The sequence below is a fragment of the Epinephelus moara genome, chromosome 8 (assembly GCF_006386435.1).
Source record: "Epinephelus moara isolate mb chromosome 8, YSFRI_EMoa_1.0, whole genome shotgun sequence".
Classification (NCBI taxonomy): Eukaryota; Metazoa; Chordata; class Actinopteri; order Perciformes; family Serranidae; genus Epinephelus; species Epinephelus moara.
The window spans coordinates 41,755,405-41,777,012 of record NC_065513.1 but is presented as its reverse complement, the minus strand read 5'-3'; the positions used below and the strand labels follow the sequence as shown (position 1 = coordinate 41,777,012).

The 21,608-nt window shown below is 37.6% G+C and overlaps 2 protein-coding genes across 3 annotated transcripts in view; one reads left to right on the top strand and one right to left on the bottom strand.

Annotated features, from left to right (window-relative positions):
- The window catches only part of ralgds (ral guanine nucleotide dissociation stimulator), a 98,307-nt gene extending 85,988 nt beyond the window's left edge, over nucleotides 1–12,319 (bottom strand). Inside the window, exon 1 of one of the 2 annotated variants that reach the window (XM_050050210.1) lies at nucleotides 11,561–12,319. In XM_050050210.1, coding sequence (XP_049906167.1) covers nucleotides 11,561–11,815 — 255 coding nt within the window. In that variant the 5' untranslated portion in view covers nucleotides 11,816–12,319. The remainder of the gene's footprint in view (nucleotides 1–11,560) is intronic. The other variant, XM_050050208.1, reaches the window with a different exon arrangement.
- Nucleotides 12,320–15,124: 2,805 nt separating this feature from the next.
- Nucleotides 15,125–21,289, top strand: ptgesl (prostaglandin E synthase 2-like). The gene is made up of 7 exons (XM_050051923.1): nucleotides 15,125–15,456; nucleotides 17,440–17,628; nucleotides 18,168–18,223; nucleotides 19,103–19,255; nucleotides 19,465–19,665; nucleotides 19,816–19,933; nucleotides 20,038–21,289. The coding sequence occupies exons 1-7, from the start codon at nucleotides 15,160–15,162 to the stop codon at nucleotides 20,164–20,166; spliced, it is 1,143 nt and encodes a 380-aa protein (XP_049907880.1). The 5' UTR covers nucleotides 15,125–15,159; the 3' UTR covers nucleotides 20,167–21,289.
- Nucleotides 21,290–21,608: the final 319 nt, after the last annotated feature.

Below are 21,608 nucleotides of genomic sequence, written 5' to 3'. Positions count from 1 at the left end.
TCATACTATCAACTTCACAAACACTCTGTCTGAATACATTGCTCTTCTTAATGGGTTCAGTTGACTATTTAATCTGCAATTTCCTATGACCTGTATCCCAAACACACACCATGTGAAACTGTACATGGGCAACTGTGCACTCAGTGGGTATGGACTAGTTTATAATGAATTACAAAGTGGATTATTGCAATGTTTGGCCTCGTAATTATTCACTACAGTGTCCCGTTGTAACGGGGTTCAGATAACCGTCACATTTGTCTTGTGCAAGCAGTGGGTGCAGTGTGTGGGGGCGTGTCATGTACACTACAAAGGGAACATGTCTGCAGCTATACATGTCTCTGTAGTTGCTCTAAATTTGGGGAAACATAAAGGAAAGTATGTAAAGGAAAGATGACGTCATTGTAAATCATACAATTACACAGTAATCCAGCAGAGACCAAACTGATGATATTATGACATATTTCAGTATCAATCCAGTTTACTACGATGTGCTAGTTTGACAAAAGGCTCATGCCAGTCACCAAACTAATGCGTACGGTAACATTATAACATTACAACACCATACAACATGGTCATAAAATTGTTTTTAGTATGATTTTTTTGACCACAGATGACAGCAGAGGGCTACCCCAAGACTGAATTCGCCATATAACACTAGCTACACTAGCTGTAAAGGTAACTGACGTAACTCATTTACACATTAGAATGAAAGGACATAACGTGAATAAAACTTTAATACATTTCCTTATCCATGAACTTGATATCTGCCCGACAGTGTGTCACATTGTCGGTTGTTTAACAGCAGAGATGACAACTCCCATGATCCCACACTACTTCACAACATCATAAAAGTCCATCTTTTGTTAATGTTTCCATCAGATTCAGATTTCTTTACTGTCATTGTACAGACATACAGTGAAATTCAGGTGCACTCAAGGACCGGGCTCATAGAGAAAAATAAGTAATACATACTAATAAAAATAATGCCTCAGTTCCACTCACATCAACACAGTTGTGGTTGCCATACACTCATTTCCAATGTCCGCAGGTGAAATGGGATAAAAAAAAAAACTGCTCATGCATATTATTGCACATAAAATAAGTTATTGCACTAAACATGGAGAGACCCCTGGTGTCAGAAATGACATATTGTGTGTATAAGTCCTCCAGGTACACTCAAGACTACGGGGGCGAATGTGTGACTGATGCTGCTTGGTTTGCAGCCACTTGCTGATACCCATTTGTAAGGAGCTGGTATATCGAGGGGCTCAAGCTTAATCTGCAAAGTCGAGTTTGATTCGTGTTTCATCATCCAGGTGCTCTTCACTGCATCGATTACATTTCATCACTATGAGCTTTCAAAGCCTGCAGTCAGACTCCTGCCGCGTGGAAACACATTGCACTAAACTGAGGCTGTGTCTGAAGAGAAACTAAAACTTTACAGAACATTTACTTTCACAATAAACTGAAGGTTCTGAGTCTGCGTTGTTTTTGTCCTGCTGTGTGCAGGTGGTTCCCCACAGCAGCAGGAGTCCATCACAAACACTTTCCCCTCTGACTGGACTGAACCTGAAGGCCCAAACACCCTCCTGCAAACTCTGAGAAGTATTTCCAGTCAACCTCGTCGTATGTAGGTCACACAGCTCTTACCCCAAATGGCTGAAACCGTGATAGAAAGGAAGTAAGATTGCCTTGACCTGAAAAAAAAAAAACAGCCTCAGAGCTGTGACAACGTGTCTGTACTTTGTTTTTGAAAGCCTCTGAGGTTTTCATTTTATCGCACCTGTCACACAGGCCATGCTGCTGCGACCACTTTGCTTCTGTGTTTCATCATCGTGCAAATGTTCTAAACTAAGCTGAGCTCAGTTCAACATGCAGGCTGCGTAATTACGTTAGTGAGTCTTTGGGGAGATATATTGCAAAATAAAACACAATGATCCTGCAGAATGAGCAAAGAGCATCACAATCATTTAATTTTAAAGCTCCTCTTTCTTTCACTCGGCGGCTAATATTTGCATTTTCACAGGACAGTCGGTCTAAATATTTTAAGTGTGCGCTGGCTCCGAGTCCAGGCCTGTAGTCTTGGGGAATTTAAACAGAGAACAAAGGCAGAATTCAGCCCTGATTCACATGCAAATGATGTTCGACATCGTGATTTAAGAGTACAGCAGCGAGTGAAGATGAAGTGCTGTTGCCTTCAAAAAAACACAGAGACAGTAAAAGAAGAAGACGAAGAAGAAGAAAGAAGACGAGAGCGCAGCTGAAGGGAAAAGAGTGAGAGGGCCTGAAACACCACTGGGAACTGCTTTCTGATGCAGAGGCCGTCCCACGGCTGAATACTGTAGGAGAGCCGTTGTCATGGAAACAGGGAGGCAAAGCCGGCTCTTCATAGGGCTATATAAGACCAACCCCCTCCCCCTCCACTCCACCTCCTCCCTTCCTCCTCTACAGATATCCAGCCAGGACAGGAAGCCGGACTGTAACCTGCAGGTCTGCTTCCTGTGGCCTCAGACAAAGACAGGACGGGCGGTGCAGGTACACAAGACCTCAGTTCATCATCATCATCTGCAACACGTCCACAACACCTCTCAGGACAACATGTAACAGGTGACTCATGATAAGAAGGCTCTGAGGTTCAGCACACACAGGGAATCAGATAAATTCAGCACACAGAATCTGTTGAACCGTGCAGCTCCGTGTTTGCCCAGCTCAGATTTTATCTTGTGTTTTTGTCACCACAGCTGGCTGCTTTTGTTCTACTGTAAAGCTGCTTTGGTGGAGTAACTGCCTCCAAGTTTACAAGTGTCAAACCCAATGTCTTATGATAAATTAAAAACAAAAATAATAATATTAATCTGCCAATTATCATCTTTACTGATTGTTTGACCCATAAAATGTCAGAAAATAATACAAAATGTTTTACAGAGTCAAAGTTTACATCCTTAAAATACCAACCAATAGAGTGATGCAAGAATGACCCGGACATTTGTCAGCATATTAGCACTCTCAGTTCCCTGGTTTTGAAGTTAGTGAGTTTTTTGAATGTTTTTGTGGTCAGATGCTCTGAAATAAGGTCTGTGGTTAAACACAAGCTGAAGAGACTCCCACATTTTGTCTTACAACATAACATACGTCAGCAAATACTGAGTCGAAGTAAATATCATCACGCCGAACACTGCTTTACAGCCTCGTTGTGGTAGGGATGTTAAGTCGTGCGATCATGGTTTAGCTCGTTTGTAACCTAACATTGGCTTTTCACTTCTGGTGTTTGTATTTAGACTTCAAAAATCATTAAAGTGGTCTTCATTCGTGGAGATTATCTTGCTGAACAAAACCTGTAAGTATCATAAACATTTGTTTGCCACAGAGCTTATTTTCTGCGATAATCCAATGCAAAAATCCTTTGCAGAACGGGTAGGTGAAACGGCCCTAAAATAATATCACAATATTTCAAGGAATTTTTGCGATAACAATATTCTTGATGACTTAACAAATTAGTTTAAAAAAAAACACACAACACAGAATTGCAACAAAACAAGTGATCTAGTTTTACAGTTTGCTTCAAATATTCAGAAAAAACTAAAGAAGAAATCTCTCATTTCTTTAGTTTGTGAACAACAGTAACTCAGAGTGAGATTCAGATTCTGTTACAATATTAATAGTTCAACTAAATAAAATCTACCACAACTTACACATTTAAACAGCTCCCAAATACAAAAATGTCCCCTGGGATCTATATATATATAAATCAACAGGTGAGTTCTTTTTTCATGTGAAATCCTAAATGATTGAGTTGATTTTTTTCCACCTGGACCTTTATGCTCTGCCATTTCTCCTCTAATCATCACGCTGTAACCTGTGACAGGCTGTTATGATACCACAACTATCACACAGTCACATATATGGAGTTTTTGTAGGTTTACATCACCAAGGGTTTATGACAAAGTCACTTAAGGACATGGCGAGAGAGGAGAGGGAGAGACGCTGTGCTGCTGCCAGAGGAGCCGCTGAATGAGTACCCTCTGAGTCTGAGAAGTAAAACATTCAGGACGCCACAGTTTATTCCACACTACTGAAGCAGCTCCTCTTTTTGGAACCACTGTGGAGTCTGTAATACTTGCACTTTCAGCCATGCTTGTTGTTGCCGTGGGTAACAGTATGACGTCAATATGTCAACAAGCTGAAATATTGTGAGTATCACGATATGAATTTTTCATATGATATTAAAAATTATACCGTATTATTGTGAATGAGATGATATGGCACATCCCTATCCCACAGGCTTTTTGACGAGGGGACCATGGCGACACTAACTTTCACGTTAGCCTACAAAAAAATGTCATACCTGCAGCGCTGCATGATAATGTTGAGTTTAGAGCTGTGTATTGTTTGTAATTGCTTGTATTAATGTTTTTTTAATACCTTTCATGTCTTTTTATTACAACAATTCTGTCTCTGAGGGAGAGAAGCTGAAATACTTCCACTCAAATGTACAAAACTTTGTGTGCTTTGGTGTAACTTTTTTGTCGTTGATGGATTTCTGCAGCAGAAGGAACCTTGAATGATTTCCAGTCACATGTTGATTTATTCACAAAATAAAAAGAAAGTAAATATGAAAGTGGGGAAACATGCTGCCTTCAAGTGCTTATAAATGCTCAGAAGGTTAAAAAATAACCTCTGAAAACTGCCCAATAATTGTCGTGTTAAAACAGATTGTATTTTCAACATTATGTTGATATATCTGTGCTAAATGTGTGTTAATGTTGACAGCAGTCCTAATGCCAATATTTTATTTTGAGGCCATTCCTGCCTGATGATTATAGGATAGTTGATTTATTGTGAACCCCAGAAATCTGAATCTGATATTTTTGCCAGATGTCTTCCTCGAGTGTGTTCAGGAAAAATCACGAGATCCAATGATTTTAACCTGCTCTTGAAACTAAAATGTGATTCGTCTCTCATATTTTTCCATCACAACTCACGTGTCAGAGCACAGACGTCAATAACAGCTTGTTTTATGTCCTTAACAACAAAAACACCTCAAAAACCAAAAGTAATCGATAAATAAAACCCTGAATGTGCAGCAGCCAGCCTCCATGTTTCTGGCCTGCAGAGTCTCGGGATGGAAAACTTTCATTTCACTCAGCATGAACACGCCTGCGAATGATTACAGTGTCTGAGCACTAACACACTAAATCTGATCCGGTCACTTGGAAATTACAAACGTGGACAGTCGGGCCTTAAAGGAAAACAAATTAGAGCTCAACAAACTGCTGACGATGAACCGAGTAAGCAGAGCAAAACAGTCTCAGCAACAAGTCCAAATGTTACAGCGCTCCTGCGTTTCTGCAACACTGTTCATACATTTCTCCACAGCACAAAAATGCTTTTGACAAGACATTTCAAGGACAGGCCCTTCCTCCATACACACATAACTAATGCTCCCAAAAAAAAAAGGAAAAGAAAGAAAGAAAGAAAGGCCCTCGAGACTAAAAACTGGAGAGAAAATGTCTGATTCTTGTCACATTCCATCAGACAAAGAAGTCAGATATGCTTGGAGTGAAGTCAAGCTTCAAGAACAGAGTGGTTTCTGGAGCGCCGTGCAGAAAATGGGAGCAACAGAAAAAGCGTATGGCTTTATCTCCAGTTCCTACAATGGTGCGGGGAAGAAAAGGCAAGTAAATGTCTCAAAAGAGGATAAACATCAATAATACCAGCGAGAGGAAACAGGATTTAGGAGGAGGGGGAGAAAAGAAGAATAAGAAGAGGTTGTTTACAGTGAAATCCAGTGTGTGTGTGTGTGTGTGTGTGTGCGAAGGTTAAACAGACCCTTTAAACAGAGGCAGTGGGACGCCTCATATCTCACACAGAGAGCTCAGCGGTGACCTTTGACACGATAAATAAACCTTGCAGCGTGATAAATAAAGTTAAGTATTAAAACTGCCTGTTTAAAAATATTTCACTTTATTATTTCATATTTCAAACTGGCAGATCTGCGATTTTTTAACGCCAAACAGACAAAAAGAGGAACATAAATGATCATAGTGAGTCCATCTTTCTGTGGACGGAGCTCACGTCCACGTTGGCAGCTTGAATTTCACTCTTAAGGACTGATTTATTATTCCCGTTTACGTGACGTGACTGAGCTACGTCTCGAGTGCATCATCATCTCAGTTCTTGTGATTTTTAAAAACCTGTCTTTGTCTCTCACAGGCCATAAATCATCTATGAAATATCTCCATAGTGATCTATAACGGTGGTTTCCAAAAACCCTGAAGGGACCACAAGATAAATGTGAGTGGTTACCAGATAATAAAGACAACAGAGAGAAGAACAAAAACATTGTTCTCAGACACTGAATTATATTATTCCGTCTCCATTTCTCAAATGATCAGTAGTAGTAATCTTATTATCTTTTGGTGTTGCAAATTTCTGTGGTCCAAATTAATGATTCTGTGCCAGCTGTAATTTAAAAACTAACCCTTAAAGGTCCAGTGTTGGGTTCAGGGGATATATTGGCAGAAATGGAATATGATATAATAAGTATGTTTTCTTTAGTGTATAATCACCTGAAATAAGATTTGTTGTGTTTTCGTTACCTTAGAATGAGACGTTTATATCTACAATGGGAGCATGTCCTTGTCTACGGAGATCACCATGTTGCGCTGCCATGTATGCCACTATGAAATTCTCTATCTTTCTCCAAGAAATTTACTTTTTTGGATTTGGAATAAATAGCTAGCCTCACTAAGGAGACTCAAGCTTAGCCATCGCTATGAAGATTCGGCAAACTTCAGGAAAAGGCGCCAGGCCGTAAACATATAGCCCCTTTTACACTGCCAGATTTTCGGTGAATGTTGGGCCATTGTGCCGGCAAGCTGCGAGCGTTTAGACACACAGAGCCGGATTGGCGAGTTGATCCGAGGTGCCCAATTTTCCCCCTCGTAGGGTAGACATATTGGTGGAACCCTTTTAGCTTAAAAAGACCGAGATGGCCTTCCAAAACGGGAGGGGCTGTTGATGACTTGTGGGAGGAGCTGTTGATGACGCCGCACGTGCGAGCCACTGNGCCAATGCTGAAAAAAGACTGATTGGGCTTTCCTGCAAATTTGCACAATTTCTATTTAAAAAGGGCTAATGACGCACATGGCTGATGAGATGTTAAAACATTTTTTTATTCAGCGTATAGGCTTCACATTTATACACTTGGAAATGTAAGAATCACTTTAGTGCTACAACAATAATAAATGGAAATTAAAAAGTTTCCTACACCTGGCTTAGAAGAAACACTGGTTTGTATCATGAAACTGCTTTATTATATTATCTAGAGTTTTTGTTTGACACATAAAGAATCTGGTGCTACAATCAATATGTTCACATGACATTAAAGAAAATCAATTTATTGTGTTGCTCCGACTAAAACCGGACTGAAATCATACTGAATCGAATTTCTCAAAGTCGGACTAACACACCCAGATCACGTGATTGTGAGTTAAATTCCTCCTGCATGTATACAGTCAATCAGACCCAAACTGGCCGAGGCGCTCTGAGCATGCTCCACAGTTTCCGCCCCGGGCTTTGACCCGGAAGTCCAATAGCATTAAATGTGTAAGAGAAGAAGAAGCCGGTAACAACATGGAGAAATCTACATCCAGAGCCGTGACTTTTTGGACGGACCAAATGTACAGAGCTGTAAAGTTGTCCACCACGGTAGCAGTTAGCGGCTAGCTAACCGTAGCTAACTTGTTTGTCCATTGTTTGGTCTGTGACGTAATAGGTCAACAGGAAAAAGGTCCAATACTAACAAGCTGAAAGGGGGCATATCTCCACCTATCGTAGAGGAGTCGCACATACTTGGCTCAATAAAACGTGTCTATTTCCAAATTAATATTGTAATAAAAATGTCAACCAAGTTTTATTCTACACACATGTAAAAATTATCTAAATAAAAAAAAATTCTGTGGTTAAAATGGCAGATTCGGACAAATGCCTGTCATAAATGAGGCCGCTAATATGGTCAGAGCAAGTATGTGAATGCAAATAACATGTCGTGTACAGAGCAGACAGAAGCAACAGGAATCTAACAATATGGAGAAACAGAATATCAGGCAAATAAAGTACAAATATATAATATTTAGTAAATATTATGAGCAGTAAACAAACGTTTTGGGGTTATTTTAACTGAATAAATCACAATTCATCCTTCTGTTTTCTACAACCACCTACTCCCAGCATGCACTGGGAAAGACGCAGAGTACACCCACACAAACACACTCACAGCGACTTCAAACTCCAGATTTTCCACTTCACCTGAAGACCCTCCACGTAGAAACGATGAATCAATATCAAACAATTAATAGGAATTGATTCATTTCCTGCTGAGTGACTAATGGATTAATTGACTAAGAGTTTCCCGATCATCAACACAAGACCTCTGCTCCTCTCATCTCTGACGCTCTGATGTATTATTGATGTGTCGGCTTTTGTTGTTTATGGTCATTGATGCTGCTGTGCAAGTAAACGGGAGGAAGTAACCCCCCCCACCAAACCCCCCCAACCCCCCCCGTGACCTCCCACAGTTCTTGGACAGAGGACGTTCAGAGCTCAGCTGACTGGAGGACGTTTACTCAAGAGCTTCCGGTCTGCAAACACCAGTTTATCTTTAGAGAGTGACACCATATTTTCATTTATTGAGTATTTCTTCAATTAACCAATTCATTGTTTAGCTGTTAAAATGTGAGAAAATAAAAATAAAATGCTCGCTGTGAGTTCCCAGAGCCAAAAGTGACGTCTTTTAATTGCTTATTTTTGTCTGACCAAGTACTAAAAACCCAAAAATAGTCTGTTTATAATGAGATGAAATAAGAGGAAAACTAATGATAATTTCAGCACTATTTTACACCCTTTTTGGACAATATTCATTTAAGAATTTATACAGCAACGCATAAGGATTTACATGTTTGTTTACAGCATTTTCCAGTGAATATTGTTTTATTCTTATTTTACAGGGGTGTGAATCACCAGAGGCCCCATAATACGATATTATCATGATACTTGCGATATGCTGAGTATTGCGATGACATATATCGCGATATATTGCAATTTATTTCTTCTTCTCGACTCAAAATTATGTCCCAGAAGAAAAAGTTTAACAGAATTAAAAATGAAAATAATATAATTGTTTCCAAAATTTAACTAGTGAACTAAAAAAGCAATTTATTTTTCTATATCGCGATACTACACTGTAATGATTTCCCCCCCTCCACTTCTGTTATTTTATGATTGTATCTAACAAATATTTCCATTGTCAATAAATCATAAAATGTCAAAAATTATGAAGAATCTTCATCACAAGATCCCAAAAATATGTTATCACAATATCAAATGTCTTAATGTGTCCCATGCACTGAGGGTGTGAATCACCAGAGTCCCCACGATACGATATTATCACGATACTTAAGTCACGATATTATTACAATTTTAAATCTTTTGCAACATGCTGAGTATTGTGATGACATATATTGTTATTTATTACCTTTTTACAACTGTAAGTTATGTCCCCAAACTCTGTCAACATCTGTTTTACCTAATACGATAAAGTTTTCAGTCTGTTTATCTCACTAAAATAATTTTTATTGCAGCACAATTTATGTAGGGAACTAAAAAAATTAATTTATTTTATTATTCTAGCTGGTGACCCAAAGTTTAATTTGCATTTGCAATATTAATAATTTTTTAAAAAACGTTAAATACATTAAAAAACATTCTTGGTGCTTGTGTATCGATACAGTATTGCCACGCAAAATATTGCTATACTATGTTGTGTATCGATTTCCTTCCCCACCCCATCACCTACTGTAAAAACAAACAAACAAAGGAACAGAAACTAATATATTCAATTTACAGTGATATAAATGGGGGGTTTTTTACATGATACACGACTCAAATGCTTAATCGCTTTATTTATGTATGGATTAGTTGATGTATTGTTTCATCAACTGACAGGAAATTTATTGCCAACAATCACGATACAAAAATGTGGAGCTCAAATGCCAAAATTCTTCTAATTACAGCTTCTCGGGTCCTAATTTCCTCAGTTTTATTTAATTTGTGGATAGTTGGAACCTGTTATTGACATTTTTCACAATATTTCTAGTGAATTAATTGTAAAAAATCCACATACTGAAAAAAAAAGATAATAAAAGAATTGCAAGTTACAACCCCAATTTTTAAAAATTGTGATTTTTTAATGTAATTTTTTTTAAACAAACTAATCAACAGATACACTAATTGTTTCACACAGATTAGTTTCGAACTGAACTGACCTCTTTTTGGTGTCTTGATTGAACCCAAATTTCCACGCAGGATTAACGTCTACGTCTAAGTTTGTCAGGCAAATGTTAAATACAAAACAAATGAAGCATTACAGGCATTTCTATCTGCAGGTAAGTAGTGCTAAAACACAGAAAATCTATTGACAAAAAAAAGAAAATCAATTAAGTGGTTACATAATTTATAAAGACAATAAGCCAAGTCGTCTCATGTTGGATTCAGCTTCTCACATGTGATTATTTCCTGCTTTTATTCTGTTTTATATGATTGTAAACTGAATATATTTTGGTTTTTAGACTCTTGGTGACAGAAAATAATGAAACTAAAGACTGCTATTGGCATTTTTTCTAACATTTTATGGACAAATCGATTAAAAAAATTCAGCCTTGAAATGATAAAAGACACAAATATATAATCAATATGAAAATACTGTTACACTCAGAGTCAAAAATCACCACAAAGCCAAACTGACCTCTTTCTGGTCTCTTGACTGTGCTGCTGTGAAACCCAAATTTCCATCCAGGATTAAAAAGTTAGTTTGTCACACAAATGTTAAATAAAAAACAAATAAAGCATTACAGGCATTTATATCTTAAGATAAGTCGTGCTGAAACACATAAAAATTAATTTAAAGAATTTGATTAAATGGTTACATAATTAACAGACAATAAGCCAAGTGGTCTCATGTTGGTTTCACCTTCTTAATCTGATTATTTCCTGCTTTTCTCTGCTTTATATGATTGTAAATTGAATATATTTTGTTTTTTTAATACTGTTGGTGAAAGAAAATAATGAAAAATGTGTCACTTTGGGCTCTGGGAGCTTGTGACTGGCATTATTCAGTGTTATATGGACAAAAAATCAAAATGACTGCAGCCTTTAAAATGATACAAAACACAAAAATCAAAGTAAAGTGAAATACTGTGAAACTGCAAATAAAAAATCAGCACAATGCCAGACTCCATAGCTGTGTGACTAAAAACAAATAGCAGCAGGAGACCCAGTGGGAGAGCTTTCAGCAGAGAGCTGGGAGTGATGGGAAATGTGTGCCATTGGAAAAGGTATTGATCACCTGAAAATTTAATGCTCACATCCTCAGTGTGATCAGATTCAGGCTGAGATATGAGATTTAATTAACGCCCTAATTACCACACACGTATGCTAATGAGCTCAGGTGTGCATTTTAAATATGAACCCAGTGACTTCACTGGTGTTTTTTTTTTCTTACCTGTTTTTCCAGCATGATCATTCTCTCAGTATCATGACCTTCATGGAGTGTGTGTCCATGCGAGTTCAGGTTCACCGTTACACACACTCCTCCTCTGCCAGCATCTTCACGGATGAGCCAGAGATGAATAAAAAATAAAATAAGGACAAATGATGATGAATAAAAAATGGTGTGAGCTAACTCCGCTGAGAGGCTCGTAGACAGCTCTTTATCCTTGAGAGAAATGTCCTCAGCGGCTCCAACATGTCTCCACATCCATCATAAAAGAAGAAATGAAGGAGTGTTTGTTGGCGGAGGAAAACAGCACCTCGGTGGAGTGAACGGGGAGGTGGAAAAAAACAACCCACGGCTAGCTGCTAACGTTAGCAGGCTGCTAGCAGGCTAAACCCAGCGATTATCAAAATTTTATTTGTCTCCTCCTGCCTTCATCCATCGCAGCTCCGCTCCCCTCCTTCCCGTCAGAAAAACACCACGGGAAAGTCTCCTCCAGCGGCGGCTCTCACGACTAGATCCGCGCCGAGGCTCGACGACGACATCCCAGCGAGGAGTGGTCAGTCCCGGGGAAGATGTGTCTGATTGAGCAGGGTAACACTGATGCTTTAATGGATGCTGCTTGTGGGGAATCTCCGCACTGAAGACAAGACGCTGCTGCTGCTGCTGCTGCTGCTGCGGCGGTCACAGACAGGAGGAGAGCAGCATCTCGGAACAACGACGCTCATGAACGCAACACACGTCAAGAGATGCGGAGGCGACACTGACGCTCTTGAACACACCATTCATGTGTTCATTTTTAATACATACTTTTAATTTTTAAAAATAATAAAGAAGAATAAGATAAGAGTGCAAATACATAAAAAATGATAAAAGTGCATATTTTCATTACATAAAAACCCCAAATAAAATAGATACATTAAAAAAAACTAAGATAAATACATAAAAAATACATACTTTTAAGTCTAGAAAAATAATAAAATAAAGATAAAATGCAAATAATAAATAAAAATAACAAAAAAACAACATACTTTTAGGTCTAAAGAAATATTAAAATAAAGATACAATCCAAATAATAAATACAAATAATAAAAATACATACTTTTAAGTCTAAAAAAATAATAGAAATAAAGATAAAATACAAATAATAAATAATATTAATAAAAATACATACTTTTAAGTCTAAAAAATAAAATAAAGATAAAATGCAAATAATTAATAATATCAATAAAAAATACATACTTTTAAGTCTAAAAAAAATAATGAAATAAAGATAAAATGCAAATAATAAATAATATTAATAAAAATACATACTTTTAAGTCTAAAAAAATAATGAAATAAAGAGAAAATGCAAATAATAAATAAAAATATTAAAAATACATACTTTTAAGTCTAAAAAAATAAAATAAAGATAAAATGCAAATAATTAATAATATCAATAAAAATACATACTTTTAAGTCTAAAAAAAATAATGAAATAAAGATAAAATGCAAATAATAAATAAAAATATTAAAAATACATACTTTTAAGTCTAAAAAATAAAATAAAGATAAAATGCAAATAATTAATAATATCAATAAAAATACATATTTTTAAGTCTAAAAAAAATAATTAAATAAAGATAAAATGCAAATAATAAATAATATTAATAAAAATACATACTTTTAAGTCTAAAAAAATAAAATAAAGATAAAATGCAAATAATTAATAATATCAATAAAAATACATACTTTTAAGTTTAAAAAAATAAAATAAAGAGAAAATGCAAATAATAAATAATAATACATACTTTTATTACATACTTTTAATTACATAAGAAATAGATTATTTTAATAATACATGCAAATCAAAACTAAATACAAAAAATAAACAATAAACAATAAATTAATAAACATAAAATAAATGAACATACATACTTTCAATTATATATAGAAATATATTCAAAAGTTACTTGGATAATTAGATAAAAAATGATAAACTACAGTAAGATAAAATGCAAATAGATAAAAATAATAAAAATACATACTTTTTATACATAAAAAATCAGATAAGTGAGATAAATTAAAAAATAAATATATAAAATACCTTCTTATATATAGAATAAAAACTAAATACTAAAAACAAATACTTTTAATTATGTAAAAATATAAACGATAAATACATGAATAAATAAAAATGAATAAATATACATACTCTCTAAAATATAATAAAAACTAAAAACAAAAAATATAAAGTTTAAAAAATGCAATTAAGTTTAAAAAATAGTTTTTAGAATAAAATAGAATAAAGTAAATGAAATAAAAAATAAATCAAAAATAAATACATACTTATTATTATATACAAAAACTCAGAAGTAAACACGAAAAATATATACTTTTAATTAAATATAAAATATAGACATAAATAAGTTAATAAAATCGAAAATAAATAAATAAAGATACATGTAAAAATACATACCACATTTATGAATAAAATCAAAAATACATTAAATATATTCTTATTATATATTAAACTCAAAACTAAATGCAAAAAACATATAATTTTAATTTTATATAAAATATAAATATTAAATCAATATATAAAATCGAAAATAAATGAATTAAAAAAATGTAAAAAAAAATACATACTTCAATTATAAATATAATATATAAATAATATAATAAATAAATAAATAAAAATAAATAAATAGGGAAATAAAATAATAAAAATATATACTTTTAATAATATAAGAGTGAAATAAAATAGAATAAGAAAATAAATAAATAGGAATAATTAGAAAATACAGACTTTTTATATTAAAAATAAAATACATTAAAAAAAATCAATAAATAAAAAGTAAAAATAGAAAATATATACTTTCAATCTAAACAAGCCCCTTCAAGCCAACTGGCATGATCACAAAAACACACTTTCACACATGCACACACTATTATTATTACTATTATTATTATTCTTATTAATAACCTTGACCTTCATGCCAAATTTCAGCCTCCTAGCCAAAAAACTGTGGCCACCAAAGTGCGGGGACATTTTTGCCCCCAAGAAAGACTGACTAACCAACAGTGAGCTATAGAGCTGCCAGTCACTGCTAAAAATCCTGAAATAAAATGAAATACATAAGTAAAATATAAAAATAATATATAACAGCTGTAGCTAGCAATGCCTGCAAACACTCAGGCTCAGGCAAGGTCACAAAACTGTCATGAGACATGTAAGTAAAACAGACGTTTGTTTAACAAGAGATAATAGCATTCAAACTTGGCAAAATTATAATCCCAACATGTTAAATACATGCTAAAGGACCCTCTGTTTTCTATCCCCGAAAAAGTGACATGGCTTTGACGTTTTACGCAGTAGACCTCGTCATATGTGCCACTCTGATGTATAAAGTCCTTGTAGTCTCTTGCACTGAAGCACTTACCAGGTGATGTGAGTTGGATCTGTAAGGGTTCAGGATTTAGGCCTCAGGGGGGACGTTGGGCCCCAGATTTTGCACGGCCCTGGAGCCTGTTTGCCTGCACACAGCCTGACAGGCCTGACCCAGGGCAACAAAGCCCGTTAATTTCCTCCCTCGCAGTGCACTCTGGGACTTTATGTAAAAGCAGCATGGCGGCCGCCTGTACCAGAGCCCTGTGTAAGGTCGGTTGGAGTATCTTGGAGTCTCCGGCCGCCCGTCGGCCCGGTACTGTCTCCTACCTGCTGGGGAATGTGAGCGCACGCGGGTCCAGGAGGGCGTACGGTACCGGCGGGACCGGGTACCGCTCCAAGCTGCTGTCCTCCCTGCGGACAGGAGGAGGAAGCCGCAGGGTGCTGGGCTGTGCCGTCCTGCTCGGTGGAGGTCTGGGTTTGTACCATACTGTGAAGTTCAGGCTCCAGCAGCACCTGGCCGAGGAGGAGACCAAGGTGAGTCCGCTCACCTGAGCCGCTGAGCGGTCACAGTGTCCGCCGGTGTCCCGCTGATCTCCGGTGGCTGTTTTCCTTTGTTACCTAACTTCATGTGTGCAGACAGGGTCACCTGAATACAACACACTATTACAGTACCTGAGTATTTCCATTTTACTTTATACTTATACTCCATTACATCTCTGAGAAATATTGTGCTTTTACTCCATTACATTTTGACAGCATAAGTTACTTAACAGATTCAATTTTTAAATAATGCAAAATATAAATTAACTCATAAATTATTATAAATAATTACAGATACAATAAACCCAGTAATATATAAAGTAATTAAAATGAGCTCCACCTTTATCAGCTGCAACATTAAAGTGATGAACACATTAATGCATCAATAATCAATCCTCTTATGTTAGTATTTTCTCTGGTGATACTTAATATTTGCTGCTAACATTTTCTGCTTCCACTCAAGTAAAACATTTGAACAGGGGCGTCGTCGTGGGGGGGGCGGGGGGGCGGGGGGGGACTGATTACTCAGGGCCCCAGTGGGATAGGGGCCCTTGAAATGGGTTAAAAAATGTTTGGTTTTGTTTGCAGCCTTTTTATTTCTAATTCATTTGTGCCATAACTAAAGTAAAACTGGCTGTATGAATCAGTTTAAAGAGAACTCTTTATAGAAAACTAGTGGAAGCTCTCTGAGAACCTTCTCACCCCTTAAAGGCGCCAAATGGTTTAGTCCACAGTTGCACTTGGATTCGTCCATGCTTCCTTTGCAGTTTTAGACAGAACCAAACGGACACTGCATCATGCCGCTCCTGTGAAAAATTATAGACGGCATCCCGACTTCGCTGAATCAAAAGAGGCATGACAAGTGTGACATGTAACATACGTGTCTACAGTGCTTTATAGACAGTCACATGACAATTACAATCATTTACCATCTCTGTTATATGGCGACTGAGCTCCTGGACCTCACTGTTTTCCCAATTTGCAGACATTATCGGCCGCTGTTCTTCTTTAAGTTAGCCGCTAACTGCTAACAGCTACTTGTTAAATCTCTGGCGATGTATCTCACACAAAACATGTCGTCAAAACATCACACCCATGCTGCCTATGATCCCGTCCTGCTGGCTGTCCTGTTTATACAGACATCGTTTCGGCAGTAACTACCACATAACGTTGCCATATTTCCGCCTTGAACAGGTAGTGTAAAAGGGGCTAGTGACTGCTTTCCCCAAGAAAGGGAAGTCGGGGTTCCAGGGGAAAAGGGCAAAGTGACTTGACAAAAAAAACCCAGAGGGACATGGATCCATGGATCAAGAGAGGAATGTCATGGGGCCCACAGAGAGTGTTGCATTGGGCCCAGAATTTGGCGCTACGCCACCAAACCGGTAACCTGATTTAAAGCAGTAAAAACACTGAATAAAGCAGTCTCACGTTACAAATCAGTATTTGTCCGTTTGGCAAGTTGGAGACAGGCCATTACCCCAGCACCTGCTAATGTAAGGTCACCTTTTTTCTCTGATAACTTAAGATTTAGATGTTTAACAGTAGCCGAATTATCCACAGAAGTCTCTTCCTCTCTAAAACAAACAGACCAGGTGATTTAAATCAGTAAAAACACAGAATAAAGCAGTTTCACGTTAAAGAAATAGATGTAATTTCCAATGCTTTGGAGGCAGCCAACTACGGTGGCCAACATGAAAACACAAATGTCCCTATCTAAAGCCAGTGTTTGGTTTGTCCTTTCTGGGCTTCTATAGAAACATGCCAGTGCAACATGGCAATCTGCCTAGATGAGGACCTGCTCCTTATAAATGTCTCAATTTATGGTAACGAAAACACAACAGTTCTTATTTTCAGGTGATTATACACTAAAGAAAACATACTTATTATATTACATTCCATCTCTGCTAATACATCCCCTTACATCCACACACTGGACCTTTAATGTTGGATCGTCTCTCTTCTGCCGTCTCGTTCCAGGCCCCAGAAGGAGGTCTGAAGTTGACTCTGTACCAGTACAAGACCTGCCCGTTCTGCAGCAAGGTGCGAGCCTTCCTGGACTACCACGGGCTGCCGTACGAGATCGTGGAGGTGAACCCGGTGATGAGGCAGGAGATCAAGTGGTCCACCTACAGAAAAGTGCCCATCCTGATGGTGAATGAAGACGTGGTAAGACACCTGATACCTGCCATCATGTTCCCCCTCTACTGGAGTCTCTTCACCTCAGATAAAGTTTAAAAATGTTACTGTAATTCTACTATTGCTGACACTAAAGTCACCTCACACTGACACAGAGGAACTAGCTGAAACTAACACCAGCTTTCGTGTGGTTAAAACTATGGCTGCGTGATATGTGGGGAAAAAATCATATTGTGATTATTTTGAGAGATACTGCGAGTGCTATGAGTCATGATTTTAGTGGGAATGCTAAGTTTTGCATTTTCTCTGAAAAGAAATATAATCTCACAATACTTCATTTATAACAGTGTGTTGTGACATGTTCAATCGAAAATTGCGGTATTGTGCAGCCCTAACTGAGGTAAAAACCTTTTCTCCACCTCCTTAACTCGGAGGTTTGATGAGGATTTTTTTCCATTGTAATTTAGAAATTATTCTCTTTTTTATTTCATTTTTTCTCCATAAATGTGCAGTTAACCTCAGAGAAACCCTTCATGTCTTTTTCTTTTCTCTCTTTTGTTATTCTGCAGCAACTGAACGACTCGTCTGTCATCATCAGCTCCATCAAGACTTATTTAATCAACAAGTAAGTTGTAGCTTCCGTCACGTGGTATGAAAGTATGTTTTTCCTGGGTTATTATAATGTGACCAGTAAAAGGTAAGGTTACCATATTTGCCACGCAATAGTTTTTCAGTTTTGGTTTGACTTAGTTTTTTCAAGATCTATCTCTCTGAGATTTTGTGCCTCCACTGCTGTACACTGGAGATGATTATAATTTAGTTTCTGGAGCTGAAAGGATTGAAATAAAATATTAAAACACTGTTAAAAAATAAGTCTTTCTATTTAAAAAAGAATGTCTCAGGTGTTGTGGATAACCCTCAGACTTCACTGTTAACAGCAGAGATGCAACAAAGAAAATTAAACCGCAACTATTTTATAATTAATGAATCAATTAATCATCTTTTAAGCACAAACGCCGAAGGTGAACTGGAGAGAATTCCTGCACACTGTCCTTTTAAGAGCAATAAACCTTATTTAATTACATTTAGATCCTCAGACCTTCATCACCACTCATCATCATTACCCGATGAAGGTCTGAGGATCTAAATGTTGTGCATTTTAATTAAGGTTATTAAGTAATAGGACAGTGTGTGGGAATTCTCTTCTCCTCACCTATGGACATTTTCCTCCTGCACACTTGTCTACACGTTTTGCAGGTGTGCATGAGCCTGGACTCTTGGTTGGACAAAACAAGACATTTGAAGACGTCACCTTGGACTAAAAATAATCAGCAGGATAATTGATAATGAAAACAGTTGTTTCTGTCATAAATTTCCCAGGCAAATAACACCAAAGCTATCATGCATGTCTATAAGGCACTGGACATAGAAGAGAACACTGTATAGTTCTGTAATTTGGGTGAACTGACCCTTTAAATGTGAGCTTTTTTTTTTTCTCATCCAGGGAGAAGAGCATGACTGACATCATCCGCTGCTACCCTGAGATGAAGGCGACGAACGACAGAGGGAAGCAGGTGACGGAGTACACCAACAAGTACTGGTTGATGCTGAGCGAGGACGAGACCGCGGCGTTGTACCCTGAGAAGGCGATACAGAAGTAAGTCCAGACCTGCGGCTCACACACAAACTACTGTCAGTCAGTCGCTACAGGAAACAGCCTGGAACTGTTAGTTACTCTTATTTTGAAAGGGTGTCTGTCAACCAATGGCTGTGTGTAGAAAAGTACACTTTTTACTGTTTAAATGATTTGAAGGTCATTTGTGTTTTTACTGTGATGTAAATTGTACGTTGTGTTTTTTCTCTCAGAGAGGAGATGAAGTGGCGTCAGTGGGCCGACGACTGGCTCGTGCATCTTATATCCCCCAACGTGTACCGGACAACCGGCGAGGCCCTGGCATCCTTTGACTACATCGTGCGCGAGGGCAAGTTTGGTAGTTTCGAAGGCTTCTTTGCCAAATATGTCGGCGCTGTGGCCATGTTCATCATCTCCAAAAGGCTGAAGAGTCGGTGAGTTACACAGGAAGTTGTCTCACAGCGAGTGTGAAGAACTGTGTCTGTGTCCCTTGTGTTGTGGAAATGTTTCTGGTAGTTGGGACTTGTAGTTTTTTTATTTTGAACCTCAAAGTATTGATTCTTTCCTTTGTTTTTATACAACAGACACAACCTGCAGGACGACGTCAGGCAGGATCTCTACAAGGCCGTCAACGAGTGGGTGGCAGCCATCGGCAAGAAGAGGAAGTTCATGGGTGGAGATCATCCCAACCTGGCAGACCTGGTGAGGGAACATATCTGCTTCTGTCTCTCCTGACATGTTTGATGATCCTCTGACTTCATGACAGAACAGCTTTAAAACTAATCCCTGTTTCCCTCCATCTGCAGGCGGTGTTTGGCGTCCTCAGAGTGATGGAGGGCCTGCAGGCGTTTGACGACATGATGGCGAACACCAAGGTCAAACACTGGTACAGACGGATGGAGAGGGCGTCGCTCAACCACGAGGGCCGCGAATGAGGCCGAACAGGTGAAGGAAGGAGACCGCAGAACACCGAGCGCTTCCAGCCTCAAAAGGACTGAACAGTAAACTGTCGACGCAGAAAGACAGCGTCCGGCATCAGGAAGCAAGAAGTCCTGCTTTTATTGTGGAAACGGTTCGATGACGGTCGCTGCTGCCCTGATTGATTTCCTGATGAATTTAAACCTGTTAGCTGCAGACGTTTGTGTAGATAAAATACTGAAAATACTGTCGCCGGATATTTAATTTGACCATTTAATGACCTGCTTCTGTGGAGGACACGTCAGACCTGCTGCTCATCTTAAGCACGTTTTACTGGCCTCTACTGGTTAACTGTGGGAACTGCAATAATTCAAACACATTTAACCCAAAGTTTAGTCACATTTTTACAATAGAAACAAAATAAATGAGCCAGCATCTCTGACGCAGCAGTTCTGTCAGTTTACTGCATATATGTTTGCTTTATTTTTTGTTGTGGAGGAGGTGAAAACGTCACGTATTGTCCCTTTAATAACTGACAGGGTTTCCATGCAGATCTGGAAAAGTCTGGAGAATGATTTTACACATTTCCAGGCTACACGGAAATAATTTTGAATAATTTTTCAGTCCTCACCACCACCACAACAAATTAAAAAAAATAAAATAATAACAATAGAAAAGAGATAAGCTTCAATTGGAGGTCACGTACGCATTACTTAGTTTTGAGTGATTGAAAATGTTTATTTTTATCCATTTGACTCAGATTCACTCAGCTGTCATGTAATTTCAAATAAGCATGTTCAGGTAATTGCCGCTTTATCTGGGGAAAAATGTGTTATTTTTATTTTCTTCTCGGTTCAGTCGTTTCTGTGTAAACTCTCTACACATCAGGTTATCTCTATTTATTTCAGACGGTTTCTCTGTGTAACTGACGCAGGATCAGTGAGGCAGCGAGGACTCAATGAGCTCATCGGCTGGTTTTCTCTTTGGGGGTGAAATAAAATAAGATGTAAGAAGAGCTGGTGAGCTGCCAGTTTGAATGTACTTAATATGCAAACTGCAGATCAATCCTAAATTAAGTGTATTAAAACAACTTAATGTGCATAGTTGTAAAAAGGTAAAAATAAAAAAAGGAAACCTGGAGTTGTGTGTTTGATTTGACTCGTGCAGGATGACATCTCGTCAGGTCGTGAATTTTTTTTCTTTCAATCATGTTTTTACATCAGATGTAACAAATGATGTGAATGTTATCAGAGTGCTACAACAGAAACCTCACTAATAAATCAACTCGTTCCTGAACTGATCTTCTAACCATCTACTTTTACTCTTACACTAATCAGAAACAGGTTTGACCACGTACAAGGAATTTGACTTGGTAATTTGGTGCTTAACAGTCACAATGAACTCAGTAAGAGATGAAGACACCAGTGCTGCAAGTTAAGACCTTTAAAGTGGAAATTTA

Excerpts from the sequence above, each read along its gene's own strand:
- ptgesl (XM_050051923.1), top strand. The coding sequence starts at position 15,160 with ATGGCGGCCGCCTGTACCAGAGCCCTGTGTAAGGTCGGTTGGAGTATC. Across the intron at positions 19,256-19,464 it reads CCTGAGAAGGCGATACAGAA|AGAGGAGATGAAGTGGCGTC; the intron begins GTAAGTCCAGAC and ends TTTTTCTCTCAG. Across the intron at positions 19,934-20,037 it reads ATCCCAACCTGGCAGACCTG|GCGGTGTTTGGCGTCCTCAG; the intron begins GTGAGGGAACAT and ends CTCCATCTGCAG.